Source organism: Cnephaeus nilssonii (assembly GCF_951640355.1).
Source record: "Cnephaeus nilssonii genome assembly, chromosome: 10".
Classification (NCBI taxonomy): Eukaryota; Metazoa; Chordata; class Mammalia; order Chiroptera; family Vespertilionidae; genus Cnephaeus; species Cnephaeus nilssonii.
The window spans coordinates 44901722-44920564 of NC_137081.1; the positions used below are offsets into that span (position 1 = coordinate 44901722).

Sequence of the window (18843 nt, forward strand, 5' to 3'; positions counted from 1 at the left end):
AGCAAGTACTGCTCAAGCTTGGTCTCATTGTTATGCTCCCAAGGACTGTTGCTTATATCAGCGAAATTAATCTCAGACTTACATTTCTTAAAGTCAACTATCTCATAATTATGGTTGTGTTTCTTCAATAAATAACTCCTATGCATTCATTAGAGTACTGTATATTACTCTTCTTCAAAAGGTTCTCTTTATTTTAACCACTAAAAGCACCACATCACAAATTTCACTGGTTTCTAAATAAGATGGCCCAAAGAGCCCTATATCACAGAACCCTGAAAATATGGACTTTTTCATAACTAAAGATCTACCTTGCAATCAACCAAAAACAACAGAGTCCTTTCATGCAACTTATAAATAAACTTGTATATAACATAATATAAACACCCAAAGACATATGAAGTATCTACTGAGTAATGAGATCTTGAGACTGGTCCAGTGCATAAGGAATTGACACCTTATGGCCCCACAGTATTTCTCATACTTCTTGCCATTATCTTGAAAATGTTCACCATTAAATCCTCCTCTAGGAAGAAACCCTAAGGATCTGGAACCAAACTGCCAATGTTCCAATCATAGTGTGTATCTTACCGTAGTGTGTGTGTGTGTGTGTATGTGTGTGTGTGTGTGTGTGTGTGTGTGTGTGTGTGTGTGTTAAGTGGGCTAATATAGTTCTGCTTTATCTGTATAGTGGGCTAATATAGTTCATCTGTAAAGTGGGCTAATATAGTTCATCTGTAAAGTGGGCTAATATAGTTCATCTGTAAAGTGGGCTAATACAGTTCTGCTTCAAGTCATAAAAGTATTCACATTAGACCTCACATTAGACCAACTTGTCTCACAGATAATTATAAACTCTGGATAAAATATTAAAGGGTGGGGGGAAAAAAACAACTATCTGAAGAAATTGATTGAGAGTGACCAAGAACAGGCAGAATCTAATAGGGGGTTGATTCTTGGAAGAATGGCTCTTGATAAATTACTCATTTAAAAAATATATGTTTTATTGATTTTTAGAGAGAGAGGAATGAGAGGGATAGAGAAATAGAAACATCAGTGAGAGAAATGTCATCAATCAGCTGCCTCCTGCATGCTCCCTGCTGGAAATCAAGCCTGTAACCTGGGCCTGTGGCCTGACTGGAGATCCAATCATTGACCTCTTGGTTCATGGGTCGAGGCTCAATCACTGAGCCATACTTGCCGGGTGGTAAATTACCCATTTTTGTACATCTTCTTACCTAAGGGTAGGCCCATCAGTCAGTTCCACAGTGTTGCTAGACCTCAGATAGAAACCTGTGATCATACTGGTTGAGGAATCAGAGGATAGGGGTCAGAGAAATGATAACAACTAGAAAATGAGGATGGAAACCCCAGAGGAAAAATAGCCACTTGAAAATCTGATCAAATCTCTAACTGATTCCAATATTATAGTACATATATGGAATAGACTCCACGCAGCCAGGTAAAGCAAAAAGTAAAAAATTAGAAGATATTTCTGCTGCTATCTGTCACAGGGAAGACAAAATTGGGATTTGACTTCTGCCAAGTTAACCACCTGCTAAAGGAGAAAATCAATACTCTTCAAAGGTATATGACAGATTCAGAATCTCTGTAACATATGACTGACAATGTCTGAGGTTCATTCCAAAATTATTAGCTATACAAAGAAATAAAAAAATGTAACCCATCCTATAAAGAAAAAGAAATTCATAGAAAACAACTCTGAGATGATACAGATATTGGAATTAGCAGACAAGGATTTTAAACTAGCTATTATAACTGTGCTAAAGGATATAAAAGAAATCTGAGCAGAGAAAGGGAAACTATAAAAAGAACCAACTTGAAATTTTAAAAGTAAAAAATATATGAAAAAAAATTCACTGGATGAACCTAACAGATTGAGACAGAGAGGAGTATGAGTGAACTTAAAGATAGAACAATGTAATCTATCCAATCTGAAGAGGAGGGAAAAGTAACTAAAAAATGAACAAAGCCGAAATGGCTATATTAATATCGAATGAACTAGATTTCAAGGCAAAGAAAGAGTATTACCACACATAAAGAGAGATGTTTTATAATGATAAGAGAGGCAATTTAGCCCTAACCGGTTTGGCTCAGTGGATAGAGTGTCAGCCTGCGGACTCAAAGGTCCCAGGTTCGATTCCGGTCAAGGGCATGTACCTTGGTTGTGGTCACATCCCCAGTGGGGGGTGTGCAGGAGGCAGCTCATTGATGTTTCTCTCTCATCGATGTTCCTAACTCTCTCTCCCTCTCCCTTTCTCTCTGTAAAAAAATCAATAAAATATATATATTTTAAAAAAAGAGAGGCAATTTATCTGAAAAAATAAAATAATAAATGCATATGTGCCTGATAGAACATTTTGAAGCAAAAAGTGACAGAATTATTGAATAAATAGACAAACCCACAATCATAGTTGAAGAGTTTCTCTGTTCTTTCAATAATTGAAAGAATAAGCCAAAAAACAAATAATGAAGACATAGAAGACCTGAACATCACCATCAACTAGTTGACTTAATTGACTATAAATTTATAGAACACTGCCCCCAGTAATGCAGAATTCTCATTATTTTCAAGTGTATATGGTACATTTACCAAGACAGATAATCTATTGTGCTATAAACAAGCCTCAATAAATTTCAAGAGACTGAAATACTACAAAATATGTTTCTGATCATAATTCAATTAAACTAAAAATAATAACAATAAGATACTAGAAAATCACAAATATATGGAAATTGACAACACACTTCTAAGGAACTCATTGGCCAAAAAATAAATCACAGACAAAACAAAAATATTGTGAAGTAGCCCAGCCGGTGTGGCTCAGTGATTGAGCCTCGACCCATGAACCAAGAGGTCACAGTTCAATTCCCCATCAGGGCACACACCCGGGTTGTAGGCTCGATCCCCAGTGTAGGGGGTCAAGGGGTGCAGGAGGCAGTCAAACAATGATGTTTCTTTCTCATCAATTTTTCTATCTCTCTAACCCTATCCCTTTCTCCCTCTCTAAAAATTAATAAAAACACTTTTTTTTAAAAAAAAAACAAGCTCAGCTAAGATTTCAAAAAAATATTGTGAAATAAATAAAATAAAAACACAACATATCAAAATGTGTATGACACAGTTAAAACAGTTCTTAGAGGGAAATTTATACTTTTCAATGCTTATAGTAGAAACGAATAAAGGTATAAAGGTAATAACCAAGTTTTCCACCTAAGAAGTTATAAAAAAAGCAATTAAATATAAAATGGGTGGAAGAAAGGAAATATTAATTTTTTAAAAGAGCAGAGATCGATGAAATAGAAAACAGGAAAATGATAGCAAAAAATTAAGAAAACCGAATGTTGGTTATTTGAACAATCAACAAAATGGATAAATTCCTAGCTAAACTGATAAGAAAATAAAAATAAAAAGAGAGAATATAAATTACCAGTATCAGGAATGGAAAATAAGATATCTCTAGAGGTCCTAATACACTGAAACAATAATAAGTAACTATAATAGACACATTTCCTCAAAAATAGAATTTACCAAAACTGATAAAAGATGAAATTAAAGATCTTAATAGCTCAATATCTATTAAAGTCATTGAATATATTATCAAAATCCTTCCCATAAAGAAAACTCTGGCACAAATAGCTTCATGGTGCATTCTATCAAACATATAAGGAAGAAACAATATCAATCCCCACACAAATATTTTCAGAAACAGGTGGGACACTCTCCAACTCATTTTATGAGGCCAACACAACCCTGATACCAAAATCTGACAAAGATACTATAAGTAAAGAAAATTATACCTCAATATCTATGAATATCAACACAAAAATCCTCAACAAATATTATAAAGTAAAATCCAATATATAAAGAGGAGAATCATCCTTTTAATATCATGACCAAGTAAAGTTTATCTCTGGAATATAACACAGTTTTAACACTCAAAAATGAATCATTAAAATTTGCTATATTACCAGAATAAAAGGAAAACCATGTACAATTTTAAAACACTGCAAAAAAGCATCTGACAACAATCAACACCAATTCATGATTAAATAAAACTCTCAGCAAATTAAAAATAGGAGATTTCACCGATCTTCATTTAAAATAATATTTAATAGTTACATATTGAATGCTTTTCCTCTGAAATCCATAACAAGGAAAGGATGTTCACTCTCATTTCTATTCATCCTGTGCTAATGGTCCTAACCAGTACAATAAGGCAGGAAAAATAAATAAAAAGCATAAATATTAGAAAGAAAGAAATAAGACTCTTATTATTTGCAGATGACATTATTATTCATACAGAAAAAACCATAAGGAATCTAAAATGGAATAATAATATTACCTAACTCATACAGTTGTTCTAAGGATCAAATGACTTCAAATTTGAAATGTATTTAGAACTCTGACACACAATAAGCACTATATAAGCATTAAGTACATTTTTTTAAAAGTCTAAATATAAAATCTGCAAAGGTTATATATTAGTTTATTGAAAATAAGTATAGATTTATTAGTTAGGATAGCTAATAAAGGCTACCTTTAGGAATAAGATTATCTTCATTCTGGGGCCCAAGTTCTGAAAGAGTTCAGGGCAGGCAACACTGGGGTGCCTAGGGAATGCCCAGTTCTCGCTGCCATTCCTAAAACAGAACAATGAAGTGTGTGGATGAAGTGTGTTAATGTGACACTGTCTACAGAGTCCCTGCTTTATATATGATCTAACGTGTTTATACACTTATACAAACAAACCTAGTTGTTGATTTTAATGAACTCATACCTTGCTATGATCTCATGACAGAGTAGTCATGAAAGACATTTAAAAAAACAACAACATTGGCATAATTATATTTACAGTATAATATAATTTTTAGGGCAAAAAGATATGCATATGTGATAATTGCATTGATATGTGCATAGAAAAATGTATGGAAATATACATATAAAAGTGTTAATAGCAGATAGCCCTAGATAGTGGTAGTGGAAAGAACTTCCTTTTTTTCTTAATATTTTTTGCATATAGTTTGAATTTTTGATAATATTTATTAACGTTTTTACATTGCAATTTAAAAATAAAGAAAAAAATCTTTTACTAATGCAAAAAGTGCATCAACATTTGAAAGTCATAATGTTTAGAGTCTTTTTATAAGTCAAATAAGATTAAATGAATTCTTCCTTTGTGTTCTTTAAACAAAGGTAGAGTTTTATTTTAGACATCAAGAGCATGTTCCAGATGTTTTTGCCTCTAAGCTCATTCACAACATCCCTACCTTCCCCTACCCTAAGTGAGGAGGTGAATTAAAAACCCAGGTCAGGACCTGGCTGGTGTGGCTGCATGGTTAAAGCTTTGGCCCATGCACTGAAGGGTCACGGGTTCGATTCCCCGTCAAGGGCACATACCTGGGCTGCACATTCCATTCCCGGCTTTTCTTTCTTTCTTTCTTTCTTTCTTTCTTTCTTTCTTTCTTTCTTTCTTTCTTTCTTTCTTTCTTTCTTTCTATCTCTATCTCCATCTTTATCTCTCTATCTCCATCTCCATCTCCATCTCTCTCTCTCTCTCTATCTCTATCTCTATCTCTATCTCTATCTCTATCTCTATCTCTGTCTCTATCTCTATCTCTATCTCTATCATCTCCCCCTCTCCCCACTCCCTCACCTCCACCCCTTCCACTCTCTCTAAAAGTCAATGGAAAAAATATCCTCGAGTGAGGATTAACTAAAAACAAAACAAACAAAAACCTAGGTCAGGTCCAGGCTTTCGTCAGGTGCTGGCTCATCAGAATCCAGAGCACTGACAAGACAGAGGGCTGGATGCCCCTGCAAGCCTATCTTTTTCATTCTAATCCACGCCTCCTGTCTGCTGCATGGAGATCACGGAAAGGAATATGGATCAGAGATCATTCATTACCAGTAGAGGCATAGAATGTCAATGAGAATGACCTTAGAAAATGTCTAATTCAGACACCACTTTCCAGGTAAGGAAATGAAGTACAGAGAAGTAACTTGTCCAAGGTTACAGGGTTACTAAGTGACCACAGCGAGTCTCTTGAGCCTCAGGATAGCATCCTTTCCATCACAACAAGAGAGAGTCTAAAAGGGCATGTCCTTAGCGTTTGCCAAGGACCAGGAATGTGCCTTCATGAACAAAGAGAGTACATTAGGATGTAGGCTCGACCAGGCATGGAGGGAGCAATCTGCCTTTATCATAGAGTCCCAAATTGAAGTGCAAACATAAAAAACTGACTGTTATTCATTTACTTCCATTACTAGTGTTCCATAAGACGCATATACACTTCCTCTGCAAATAATCCATTAGTTTAAAACAGAGAATGTTTTCTGTTTGAGTTATGCCTTCTGGCTACATCATTCAGTGATGCTTTTAGTATATAACTAACACTAATGAAGGGCTCTTGGTAGAATGTTTTCCACATTTTGGTTATAGGCAATAGGAAATATTTAAATTAATGTAATGTGTTCTGTTATGTTCCATCATAATTTTATACGGAGAATATAAATCAGATTATAAAGTTTAGGAAGTAAAGCAATGATTAATCTCTGCAATTATTTAAAATCAACAAATCAGAGACTGATTTAATCAAGTTGTCCCTGCAACTTGTCCAGAACCATAAGGAAATCCCTCATTCCTCTCTGCTAAAACAGAGAAGTTCTCAAAGAAGAGTCGATGCAGCACTCCCAGATTATGAGCTAAACCCCATACGCAAAACCTATAATAACTGATATGCAAATAAGAAACCATTCTTACCTATTTATCAATATAAGTTCTCTAAAATCCTCTCCTCTAGGTGGTTATTTACTAGCTCTGATTAATGATAATAATACACTCAAAATAACAAAATCATTGCCTTTATTCAACATCACATTTTCCCACTAAAAACAGACAAGCCTCCCAACAAATTATCCTAAGTTCCTCAATTGCATTAGAAATCTGATCCCATAACATATGCCCTCACGTCTGCAGGAATATATATTGGGGTTAAGGGCAGGCATACCTATCCTCTCTAATAAAATGGTAATATGCAAATTAACCATCACTCCGCTACACAAGCCACGCCCACCAGCCAAGCCACGCCCACCAGCCAATCAGGGCGAGTATGCAAATTAACCCCAATCCAAGATGGCTACAGCCACAGAGAGAAAGGTTTCCCAGGTAACAGAGCAAGCCAAGCTTTCCATAGCCGTTGCAGGCCTAAGCCTCCACTCAAGCTACAAAGTTTCAATTATAGAAGGTAAACAAATTCAAACAAATGGTGGCAGAATGGAACTTGAGAGAGCAGGCCAGGGTTGCTGGTGGCAACAGGGGAAGCAAAGCTTTCCGCACGCCCTGGCCGGGCTCACCCGCTTAAGGCTACAAAGTTTCAATTGTAGAAGGTGAATTAACTGCCACAGAAATGGCTGCCGGAGCCCCAGGCTTGGCTCTGCTCCAGGCTACAAAGTTTCAATTGTAGAAGGAAAATAAATTCCAGATACCAGGGCCTCCCCTTGGGTTGCCAGGGGGCATGGCCGGCCTGCAAACCACCACAGGCCCCTCGCTCAGGCCGCCCCACACCCCAAGGGAACCCCCACCCTTATCTGTGACACCCTTCAGGGAAAACCAGCTGGCCCCCACCTGTGCACCAGGCCTCTATCCTATCTAATAAAAGAGTAATATACAGATTGATCATCACTGCAACACACAATATAGCTGCCCCCATGTGGTCAAAGATCCTGCCCCCATGTGGACACAAGATGGCCACTACAAGATGGCCAGAAGGAGAGGGCAGTTGGGAGGTACCCGGCCTGCAAGGGAGGGCAGTTGTGAGGGACCAGGCCTGCAAAGGAGGGCAGTTGGAGGTGATCAACCCTGCAGGAGAGGGCAGTTAGGTGTGACCAGGCTGGCAGGGGAGGGCAGTTGGGGGCAAACAGGCTGGCAGGGGAGCAGTTAAGAATCAACCAGGCTGGCAGCAGAGTGGTTAGGGGGTGATCAGGCTGGCAGGCAGAAGCGGTTAGGGGCAATCAGGAAGGCAGGCAGGCAAGCAGTTGGGAGCCAGCAGTCCTGGATTGTGAGAGGGATATCCGACTGCCCGTTTAGGCCCGATCCTGGTGGGATCGGGCCTAAACGGGCAGTCGGACATCCCTCCAGGAGTCCCAGATTGGAGAGGGTACAGGCTGGGCTGAGGGACAACCCCCTGCCGTGCACGAATTTCGTGCACCGGGCTTCTAGTATTCACTATAAGAAGCTAAAGCAGGACATAAGGGGCAGCCCTTGGCTGGACATGAATGCTACCCACATTTTTCACATGTCTCCCTCCCAGGCACTTCATTACTAATGATTTTCCAACACTGAAGCTTTTTAAAACTTTGATCATTTGTGAAAACTCAGGAGGATGATTAAAATCTCCAGCTGAACAAACAGACTAGGGTGGAGAGACCATCTCCTTAGCGTTTGCCACAGAAAGTATCAAGTGCCCTGACTCCTCCACCCCAGTGTTTCATTAAAGTGGTGTCGTTCAAAGTATGCAAATGACAGCAATAATTTAAACAAACATATGAATCGGGTAAGCCTCTATAGACAATTTACTCAAGGTAATTAAGAATGCTAACTCAAACAAATTAATATTTTAAATGGCAAGTAAGCTTTAATTAAACTTGACTTCTATACTAAAAATGAAACTAACTCAACAAAAAGATTCTGTGTGAATTAAAAAAAAAAAAAGGCAGTGTCAAGAAGAAGAAAAAAAAAGTACACTCTGACTTTTGATTCACAAGATTAGGACCAGGTATCACTGCATTTTCATTGGATGTTGGCTCAGAGAGAAGAACCTCTGTATGTGCATTGAGAATTGATAGAATGTATTTGGGGTGCCTCAAGCATGAGCATATTTTAAATGGTAAAGATGCTAAGGAAAAATAGAATCAACCAACCCAAACCCAAGGTAATTTCATTCCAACTAGCACCTCATTCTTTCTCAACCATTAGGAAATAGAACCCAGCAGGCTATAGCCCACCCAGGGATTAAGAGTCCTCCTGTAGGGGGTGGTGGGACATAGTGATCCATAGTAGAACCTCCACTGCAGCATGATGGCCAATCACCCCTAAAATACATGTGTATGATGGCCCAACCCCATAGGTCCCAATGAATAACCATGGGAACAAAGGCACCCAGGGAGGAATAAAAATCTCCAGAGTTGTCTTGAGATGGACATGGTTAAAGCATGGTCCCATTAAAGTAGATCACACGTATGTATTTAGTCCTGCAGAATAACATAACCTTAAAAATAATTACAGTCTATTTTGAAAAGCTTCAAGTAATCTCTGAGACTAGACATGTCCATGTCCCTTCCCTTGTTAATGTTTTGTCCCAGTCCTTTTAATGGGACTCTGCTTAGACCCCAGCCACCAGCACTGGCAAGCAGTAAAGCCCTCACAGAACCACCTGTTTTCTTCTCCACATGAAGCACCTCGCCTGGTTTGGCCTCCTGGGTCTTCCCTCTTCTATCTTCGGCCCAGAGTCACACAGGAATACACACCCGAGGCGTCCTGTCCCCTGCGCTCTTGGCTTTCTGGTCAGGCAGGAGGACCCAGAGCAGGAGTCAAGAAGGAAGCTAAGAGCAGAGCCGGGCGGTGGCAGGATGGGGCAGGGAGGGGCCTGCAAATGGGCTGGAGAAGCCATTCTAAGTCACTGCCTCTGGCATCTGGGCCGGTCACCCTGCCACGTAAGACCATTTTACATTGTTTCCCTAAATAGTCTGCCCTCAGAGTGACCTTAGGGATACTATTAACATACGAAGGACAGTGGTAAGAAGTCTGTGTCAGGCCCATATTCCAAGAGCAGAGAGAACGTCAGAGGACTGTGTTTTCTCACCTGTCCTTGGGCCTCCCTTCACTGTGGAGAGGCCACCATGCCACTGCTGACTGTGTAGCTGCAGAGGGAAGAACAACTGTGTCTAGAACTCAAGAGGCCTGAAGCCAGGGGGTCCCTAATTCTTCCATTTGCTCCTGACACTTGCCAGAATTCATTCATTCATTCATTCATTCATTCATTCATCAGAAAACCTCTGGGCACTTTCAAGATGCCTCACCCTGTACTATGCTCAGGGCCTATAAATAGACACCATTTCTGTCCTCAAGTTGTTCACATTCCAGAGATAGGAGAGTCATGCAAACAAGCAATTACCAAAAAAAATGTGTGGGAAACTCAGGATGGAATGGGAGCACCTGAGAGGAGCGCAGAGCACGTGAGCAGTGAGAAGGCGCCGGGGGGGGGGGGGGGGGGGGGGGGGGGGGGGGGGGAAGCTGCCTGTGCTGCCTGTGGTTGAACATTGGTCCCACCAGAATGTCTACTTCCGTGACCCACCGGAAGGGGAGCTGTGCACCATGTGAAAAGAGCTTTGTCTCCGCATTAGAGCAGAAATCCCAAGGGTGCTGTCCCTATCCCACAGAGCTTGGTGCACCGTGAGGGCTCAACAAATATTGTTGGATAAATGTATGACCTAAGAATTCATTTCTGCTCCCGACTTTTTTTCAGAAAGAATCTTAGAGGCCATCTGACAATCCAATCCTCTAGAATTTACAGATAAGAAACTTCTAAAATGCTGGCACAGAATAGAATTGTCCAGAGCAAGAGTGCTGGACCCATACATATTTGCAGGTGAATGGGTACATAAAATGTGGTATAGCCAGTCAATGGAATACTATTTGGCAGTTATTTAAAAAAAAAGAAAGAAATATTGATTGACATTACTACACTCTGCGTGAATTTCAGAAAAAGTATGCTCAGTGAAAGGAGTCAGACACAGAGACCATATATCATATGATTACACCGCTAGGAAATGCTCAGAAAAGGCAAATGTGTAGAGGCAGGAAGTAGATCAGTGTTGCCTGGGGCGGGGGTTGGAATGGGATAGTGTACACAGGCATGAGGGATCTTTCTGGGAGGGTGAAACTGCTCTCAAGCTGGACTATGGTAACAGTTGCACCACCTTGCAAATATTCATTGAAATGGGTAAATTTTATAATATATAAAATATACCTTAGTAAAGATGCTTTCAAAGTTTTGCAAAGGGAGTCAAAAGTTATAGTTCTACTTTCATGCTGCTATAAGGGGGCTGCTATATTATTGAAAAAAAAAAAGACAGGAACCCAAATTTAAAAAGAGCCCACCCCCTCTCCACCGTCTCCTACTTCCCCAACCACAGGGCTTTCCATTCTTCTTCCTAAAAGTCGGCTTATCGATGGAAAGCAGATTAGTGGTCACCAGGGCTGGACGAGGGGAGCGACCGCTTACTAGATAGTGGTAATGGTGGCAGACAGTATGAATGAGCTCAATGCCACTGAATTACTTACTTAACATGATTAAATGGTAAATTTCACATTATATATATTTTACCATAACTTTTAAGTCTGTTTTTTTTTTTTTAAAAAAAAGGCCATGTTTGAGGAATATTTTCATATTTCCCTTTCATCTGCCAAATCCATTCCGTGGTAGCTACCGAGGGACTGGCTGCTGTCCCCAGCCAACTCGTGTCAGGACGTCTCAGTCCAGGTGACAACACAGCTCTAGGCAATTTGTTTGCTGCACTCTGTCACCATCTCCCTGGTTGGCAAACCTTCAGACATTAATTTTAAAAAATTGGGGCTTGGCTTGCATTTTAATCCTGCCCACTTGAAACCGGCTGGCATCATCCAAACAGCACACGCAGGGATGTTCCCTGAGCTATCAGGCCATCTCATTCAGTGTTGCTATGTGGCTTCCTGGCTCCCTGACAGTGTAGGAGGTGATGACTTCTGCTATGTGTTTAGCCAGGGCATATTATGAAACACTTGCTGCTCAATCATAAATAATACAGGTTGATAAAGCTCAGGGACTCCCTGTTTCCACAGAATCCAAAGTAGGTCCAGGCTGGCCTGGAATCACTTCCAGGTGATCCCTACTGCAAACGCCCGAGGTCGCTACCATCAACGATGATTCCTGGAGGACTTCTTTTTGCCAGTGTTATTCGCATCTGTATTTTTTTCAATATATTTTCATTGATTTCAGAGAGGAAGGGAGAGGGAGAGAGAGACAGAAACATCAATGATGAGAGAGAATCATTGACTGGCTTCCTCCTGCACGCCCCCTACTGGGGATCAAGCCTGCAACCCAGGCACGTGCCCTTGACCAGAATCAAGCCCCGGACTTCTCAGTCCGCAGGCCGATGCTCTATCCACTGAGCCAAACCGGCTAGGGCCGCATCCATATTTCTATCAGACTATCTGTAAGGTTGGTTAAAATAGTCTTTCCTTTTTCCCAATAAGAAGACAAGATGCTAAAGAATGTAGTAAGTTGCCCGAGGACATCAATTCATTTAGGGCTAGAATCAGCATGAGAACATGCTTAGTGTTCATATATCTGATGGATGTTGTACATAGAAAGCAAGTATTATCCGCTGTAAAATATTTTCTGCCTCAAAGAAGTCATTAAACTGGTACTTTCATTTTGAGGTTGCTTACAATATGCTTGATATTGAATAGACTAAATAAAAAAGCCTCAGGTTTCCATGTGTGAAATAAAATGTGGAGAGCAAGAACCAAATGCCAAATATTTAAAAAGAACTCCTCAGAGGAAATCCTTCTTTACTGCCAGCCCAAAATCCCAGGGGACACACTGAGGCAAATTTTTTAATTGTGTTTTTTAGATGCTGGATAATTTTCTGACCATTAAAGACAATCATAGCCAAGCCTAATAATAAAAGTAATTGAATCTCATGCTTGGGAGCACACAGCTGATTCACGGGTGTAGGAGAAGAAGGAGGCACATGAGAGGTGAGATGTGCAGAAGTCCTCTCTCCATGAAGAGCAGAGCTTGCCCTCAGAGTAGAAAAGCCAGGTTGGAAGTGTGTCCTTATTTCCTGAGTGCCTCCCTCTTCAGGGCCCATTCTCCCAGGTGGCACCTGAAACCATCAATGGGCATCAGAGATCTAACCTCGGCCTCTGCCTAAGGTCTCAGAGCCTGGGGTAAGAGATTGAGATGAGGTTTCCGAGAGAGAGGACAGGGTGAGGCCACAGCCATTCTGCCCTTGGGAGACTGAAGCCACTTCAACTCTCCCAGGTCGTTGGGTGCAGAGCACAGAATTACCCAGTGGGCCATACTGACCAACCATAAAACACAGCCTGAGTTAGGGTATGTGCAAGAAGAGCTTTTGCCTTACGTATTAGATTTAATGTATATCAATTGCATTCAACCTCAAAGATTAAGCTTCCATGTGTAGAGCAAATAACATAAATGCTACACTGACCCTCCCTTAAAAGGATTTATAATTCAGTGACAAAAATATTAGCACTTGTCAGAGATAAGCTGGCCAACCACCTTTTGTCAGAGCAAGGACTACTTCTGTAAACATTTCATGTGTATAGATTTTGAGATTGAGTTGGTGTCACAGAGGAGGCCTTCATAGATTGGCCTTTAGAGATAAGAGGTGCTAGTGTAGGAGCCTTGGGTAAACCAATTTCCTGAGCATCAGTGTTCTCATCTATAAAATGGGGATTCTGGTCCACAATCTCACTCAAACATAAAATGCCTGCAATGAATTATATGATTATTCACACTAAATGGGACAAATAGAGACTATAAACAGCCTCATGTCCTTAAGAATGGTCATTTTTACTTGGCTCAACAAAGTGGCATTATCCCTTCCATTCTTTTCCTTTACTTCTCTTATCTAGTTATTTTCAACATCCTATACTTCCTGGCAATGTCTCTCATACCTGCCACCTTTTTCCAGTCTATAGCCACCCTATGCAAAGCCTCATCATGACATGTCTAGACTACTGTAATAACTTCCCAGGTAATGTACCACCTCCAACCTCTCCCTCAAACTATCCTTCACTCTACAGCCAAGTCATTCTTGTTAATAATCCACTCCAGAGATCAACCAAAGGACTTGTATGCATGCATATAAGCCTAACCAATGGACACAGACACCAGGGGCGGGGGGGTGAGGGCATGAGTGGGGGCTGGCGGGAGGGAGATAATGGGGGGATAAGGACACATATGTAATACCTTAATCAATAAAGAGAGAGAGAAAATAATCCACTCCACCCAAACTTTACCCCCTTTTAATTTTACCACTTCTGCAACCTCTCTCCTATAATTCCATGCCTGTGTGGCAGATTGTTTACAAACTGGCCACAATATCTCCCATCCCACATGCTAATCCTACAGTGTGACTTTAATGTGTTAAGGGTTGAGCCTATGTTCCCTCTTCATAGATCTGGGTGCACTGGTGACTATGAACAAAGTGGCAATGAATGGCTAACAAGGTGGGTCATACAATTGAAGGAGCTTCTGCGTGGTTCTCTTGGGACACTAGCTCTTGTTACCCAGCCACTATGCTTAGAGGAAGCCAAGCAGCCACATGGAAAGGCCACGTGCAGAAGTTCTGGTCACTAGCTCCAGCTGGTCCCGACTGACAGCCAGCGGGAACTGCCAGACATGCTCGTAGCGAGTCTTTGGCTGATTCCAGCCCTTCCCTAGTTATTCCCTGGGCTGCCCCCAAATGATCCCAAGTGGAGCACAGACATGCCATTCTCTCCCCGCAACCCCACCCCCTGCCATGCTTTATCCAAATTACTGATTTGTGAGCAAAATAAAACGAGTTGGTTGCTTAAAGTGACTAATTTTAGGGTAGTTTGTTATGTAGTAATAGATAGAATAGACTAAAATACCCTCCACTTATTTTAGGTCTTTCTCCAATCCCACCTGCCTTTAAAAACCCAGCATAGACTTACCTTCTTCATGTTTGTTTGTTTTTTCCTATTGTTAAAACAAAGTGATTTCTGTTTCTCGCTCTTGTTTGAAGCTTGAATAGCTCTCAAGAGAAAAATAAAAACATGCCTATATCTTTTTGGGAACCCTTTTCACCATCTTACACATAACAGATGGTCTACATATACTTGCTACTCCATTAATTCTAGCCTCCAGAGTAAAGTGTACATAATAGGTACTGAATTAATGACATACACTATGATATGTGTATAATATAAAAGAAAATATGATAAAAAAAAGAGGGACAATAAAAATGATTTTGAATGGAAGTTTAGGTACTTGTAGGAAATTTAAACTTTTCAAGTCTCTAAACTATCTTTAGATTGAAATAAGTAGCTGCTTTTTTAATTAACAGTTTATGTTCAGCCGTGTGTGTGTGTGTGTGTGTGTGTGTGTGTGTGTGTGTGTGTCTGTTGAACCAACTTGTGGATTTGGACATTGGGAATTGTTCCCTTGTTAATAATTGAATTCTAAATGAGCATTTTGAGAAGTGGCAGTAACCATTCACATTTTCTGGTCTTGTAATTACTCAAGTGTAATTATAATATGGAAGGATTTAGAAATAGGCAGAATGCTTCTTGCCAAATACCATCTCTATCAGGACTTCTTAAAATGGGAATCATGAAGCCTACATGGTTGGCACTATGTGAGCTTCATGCCCCAAATCACATACAAAATTTTGTGTATATATGCATTTTTCTAAGGAGAGGATCTGTGACTTTTATTTGATTCTCAAAATAGTTTTGGAAACACAGTTACCTTATCACATGTGCTTTTAACTCCCAGTCAGAGATTCTGCTGAAGGGGCAGACCAGGGCCAGCAATGGGGAAATATGGAGGCTGGTCTGGCTCTGTCTCTGTCTTGCATGGTGGCCTTGGGGAGATCCTTACAAGCTCTCTGGATCTGCTTCCAGACCTCTCAACTGTAAAAACAGGGGATGCACTAGAGCTACCAAGACATCTCGAGACAGTTTTCCTGAGAGGGGCCCTGAAGAGGAAGGAGAAAGCTACCTCACTTGGTGTTTTTCCATGGGCTTTTCTTCCCTATAAAAGAACTATAATATTAATTTTGGTTAAAACCTATATCTAAGTGTTTACAATTGTGTATATAATAGATATTGAGTGCACACACTCGATATCTATGACAGTCGCTGATTATGGACTTCCCACTCAGTCCTTTAACACTTGGCCATCACTGAGTAGTCCACCCCAAAACTGCACATATTTTTAGGAGATAAAGGAGACAGTAAAAATATCAAAAACTGCCCAGCTGGCATGGCTCAGTGGTTGACCATAGACCTATGAACCAGGAGGTCACATGCCCAGGTTGTGGGCTCAATCCCAGTGGGAGGTGTGTAGGAGGCAGCTGATCAATGATTTTCTCTCACCATTGATGTTTCTCTCTCTCTCTCCCCCCCACCACTTCCTCTCTGAAATCAATAAAAATGTATTTTTTCAAAATATCAAAAACTAAGAGAATGGCACAGAGGCTGAAAGAATGATTCATTTATCATGAAGTGGGTAGAATAGGGGTTGTGCGGGTGAACAAATAGAAATATAGTACTCCACTGATACCCAGACTGATTTGGCTGATCTGTCCTATTAGGTGGCTGTCCACTGCTCCTTCACCATCCAGAATTGCATGCTCAGTTAAGAGAACAGCTCCCCCATCTAGAGGAAAACATTCTTTGAAGACATTGAGTAGCTACCCTCTGGCTCAGAACCTCTGAACCAGCTCTCAGCAATAGAGAGTCATACACAAACAAAAGCGAACACACACACGTAAGACATAATGAATAATTTGAACCCAAATATAATCTGACCATAATTCTCCTCATGCTCAAAGGTTTCAATGAAGGAAGTAAGGTTTTATGAAAGCTTTGTATTAGAGAGGAAACGCAAGACAAAGTACTAAAGAGAAAACAGATTTCAGCACTTAAGAGGATGAAAAACATGACATTGATCATTTCATCATTCCTTGGTCCATCAATTTTCCCCTTAATGTTAGTATTTTTTAACATATATTAATACTCAATCTTCCCTATGTATATGACTTACCTTTTGAATTACCAAGTCACCTACTTGGGCCCAAAACCCATATGCTATATTTGTGGATGTCATTTGAATGATGATGTGCCCCAACTAAATAGTCAATAAATAGTCTATGAATGAATAAATGGAAGTTTCTCCTTAAAACTTAACTTGGTGGTAAAACCAATGACATGGCTTTATAAGGAAGCTGAATAATTTCTTCTAACTCACCATAATTAATATCTACAATATCCAAAAGTAAATATAATTTACCTTCTTTCATTAAAAGTATAAGTATAAATGGAGAACCTCCACTTGTTGCTGATAGTTTGGGGGTGGGGACATGGAGATCTACACAAAGGCTGTTCTCTGCTTCGTAGGTGGAGAACAGGGGAAAGGTTCGGAGACAACCTTATTTATTACCCACCTTTGGAAATTGTAGCTAAATTATTTTGTGCTCCTTAAGAAAAAAATGAGTGCACTAAAGAACAACATATGATACAAGAAAATGGGGTTTGTTTTTCTCCAATATGTGTTTCATGCAATTCTTCCTCCTGACCTCCCCCATGACTGTGCATTCGGTGTATTGTATATGTGCCACACTATTCTGGACTTCAGATAAATTTGCACATGTGTGAACAAAATGTCTGGAGCAGCAAAAGTGTTGGGGTGCACAATATCTTCAAATTGTATTAAAAATGTATATACAAAGTTTCTGGAACCTACAGACCAAGAGAGATCTTACAATTTAAAAAACAACAACATATCTATGTGGTAAAGAGAGCTAAGCGTGGAACTCATCACAGGCATGCTTAGAAAGGTTTAAGATGTTCACTGTCCACCACACATGAGATATCCTTAAACAAAGCTGCCTCTGGATTCTTTTTTCCTTTTGGTCATAAATCAAATACCCAAGAGCTGACTCATATAATATTATCTTATTTCATTTTATCTAAGTCAATCACTTTGGAATGAAAACAAATTGCAGTGGAAACAAAGGTGGGAAATGGTAGGTTATCTTTCACCCTGATCTCCCAGGGCATTCAGAGGTTGGATCATTTCAACATCTTGATATGAGGGGCCATTACCATGAATTTGATCTCCCTATGCAGTGTGCTGAGGTTGACATGGGGAAGAAAGACTTTTTAGGAGGATGTTCTTTCTTATCATGATTTGTACAGAGAAAAAAATACATCTCACCTCTCAGAAAACCAGAGGAAAAACCCTCCAACAGGCCCTTCTTATAAGAAATGATATGTAATAGCATGAAGGGCTAAAATAAGAACAGTAGCTTTCTTGTGTAAGAGGGTATTCTTTTCTTAAGTATCTCTTGATTTCCACCTCAGGGTGTCATAAGAAGCATGACTAACAGAGTAGGCATTTCATGTTTGTTGAATTTAACACATTATAGGTTCTAATTTTTTCATAAGTGTTGGTGAGAATGGAGCACTAATCCATATTTAGGCTATTGTTCTCCAAGTGAATATTAAAAGTTTTCTCACATACATTCCATTAAAGGAGGCTGCAATTGGGGTTTGCTTTGTTTTTTTGTTGGTTTATTTGTCTATTGGTTTGTTTAGACCAATAGACAAATAAACCAACAAAAAAAGTTGGTTGGTTGGCTGGTTATGCTGACAGTGCTTGATCCTCGGACAGTAAGAGAGAGAAACAGCATGGTACATATCATGAGGTTTCAAGTCAGGCAAGACTACTTTCAATCCAAACTCCTTCACTTTACTAGCCATCCACCCATAGGCAAGTTCCTTAATCTCTACAAATCTCAGAGTTTTTACTTAGGATAATAATCCCCACTGGCCAGTGTTGTTAGGAAGATTAAATGAGACAATGTATATATGGTGCTTGCTTAACATAAAGACAAGCCTACAGTAAGCATTAGGCATATAGCTAATTTTATGTTTATTATTATTACTTCATAGAGGTAATGGTTAGGATTAAACAAAGTAAGACACGTAAGAACTTACCATGGTT

At 39.9% G+C, this 18843-nt stretch overlaps 1 protein-coding gene across 7 annotated transcripts in view; it reads right to left on the reverse strand.

The window, feature by feature from the left end:
* The window catches only part of RAPGEF4 (Rap guanine nucleotide exchange factor 4), a 269856-nt gene that overhangs the window by 169227 nt on the left and 81786 nt on the right, over positions 1–18843 (reverse strand). The window contains exons 1-2 of one of the 7 annotated variants that reach the window (XM_079782136.1): positions 9454–9558; positions 4560–4662 (exon numbers count right to left, since the gene is read on the reverse strand). The exons of 3 other annotated variants lie outside the window; for them this stretch is intronic. In XM_079782136.1, coding sequence (XP_079638262.1) covers positions 4560–4583 — 24 coding nt within the window. In that variant the 5' untranslated portion in view covers positions 4584–4662; positions 9454–9558. Of the gene's footprint in view, positions 1–4559; positions 4663–9453; positions 9589–18843 lie in introns of those variants that run through there. 3 more of the 7 variants (XM_079782137.1, XM_079782140.1, XM_079782142.1) reach the window with 3 other exon arrangements.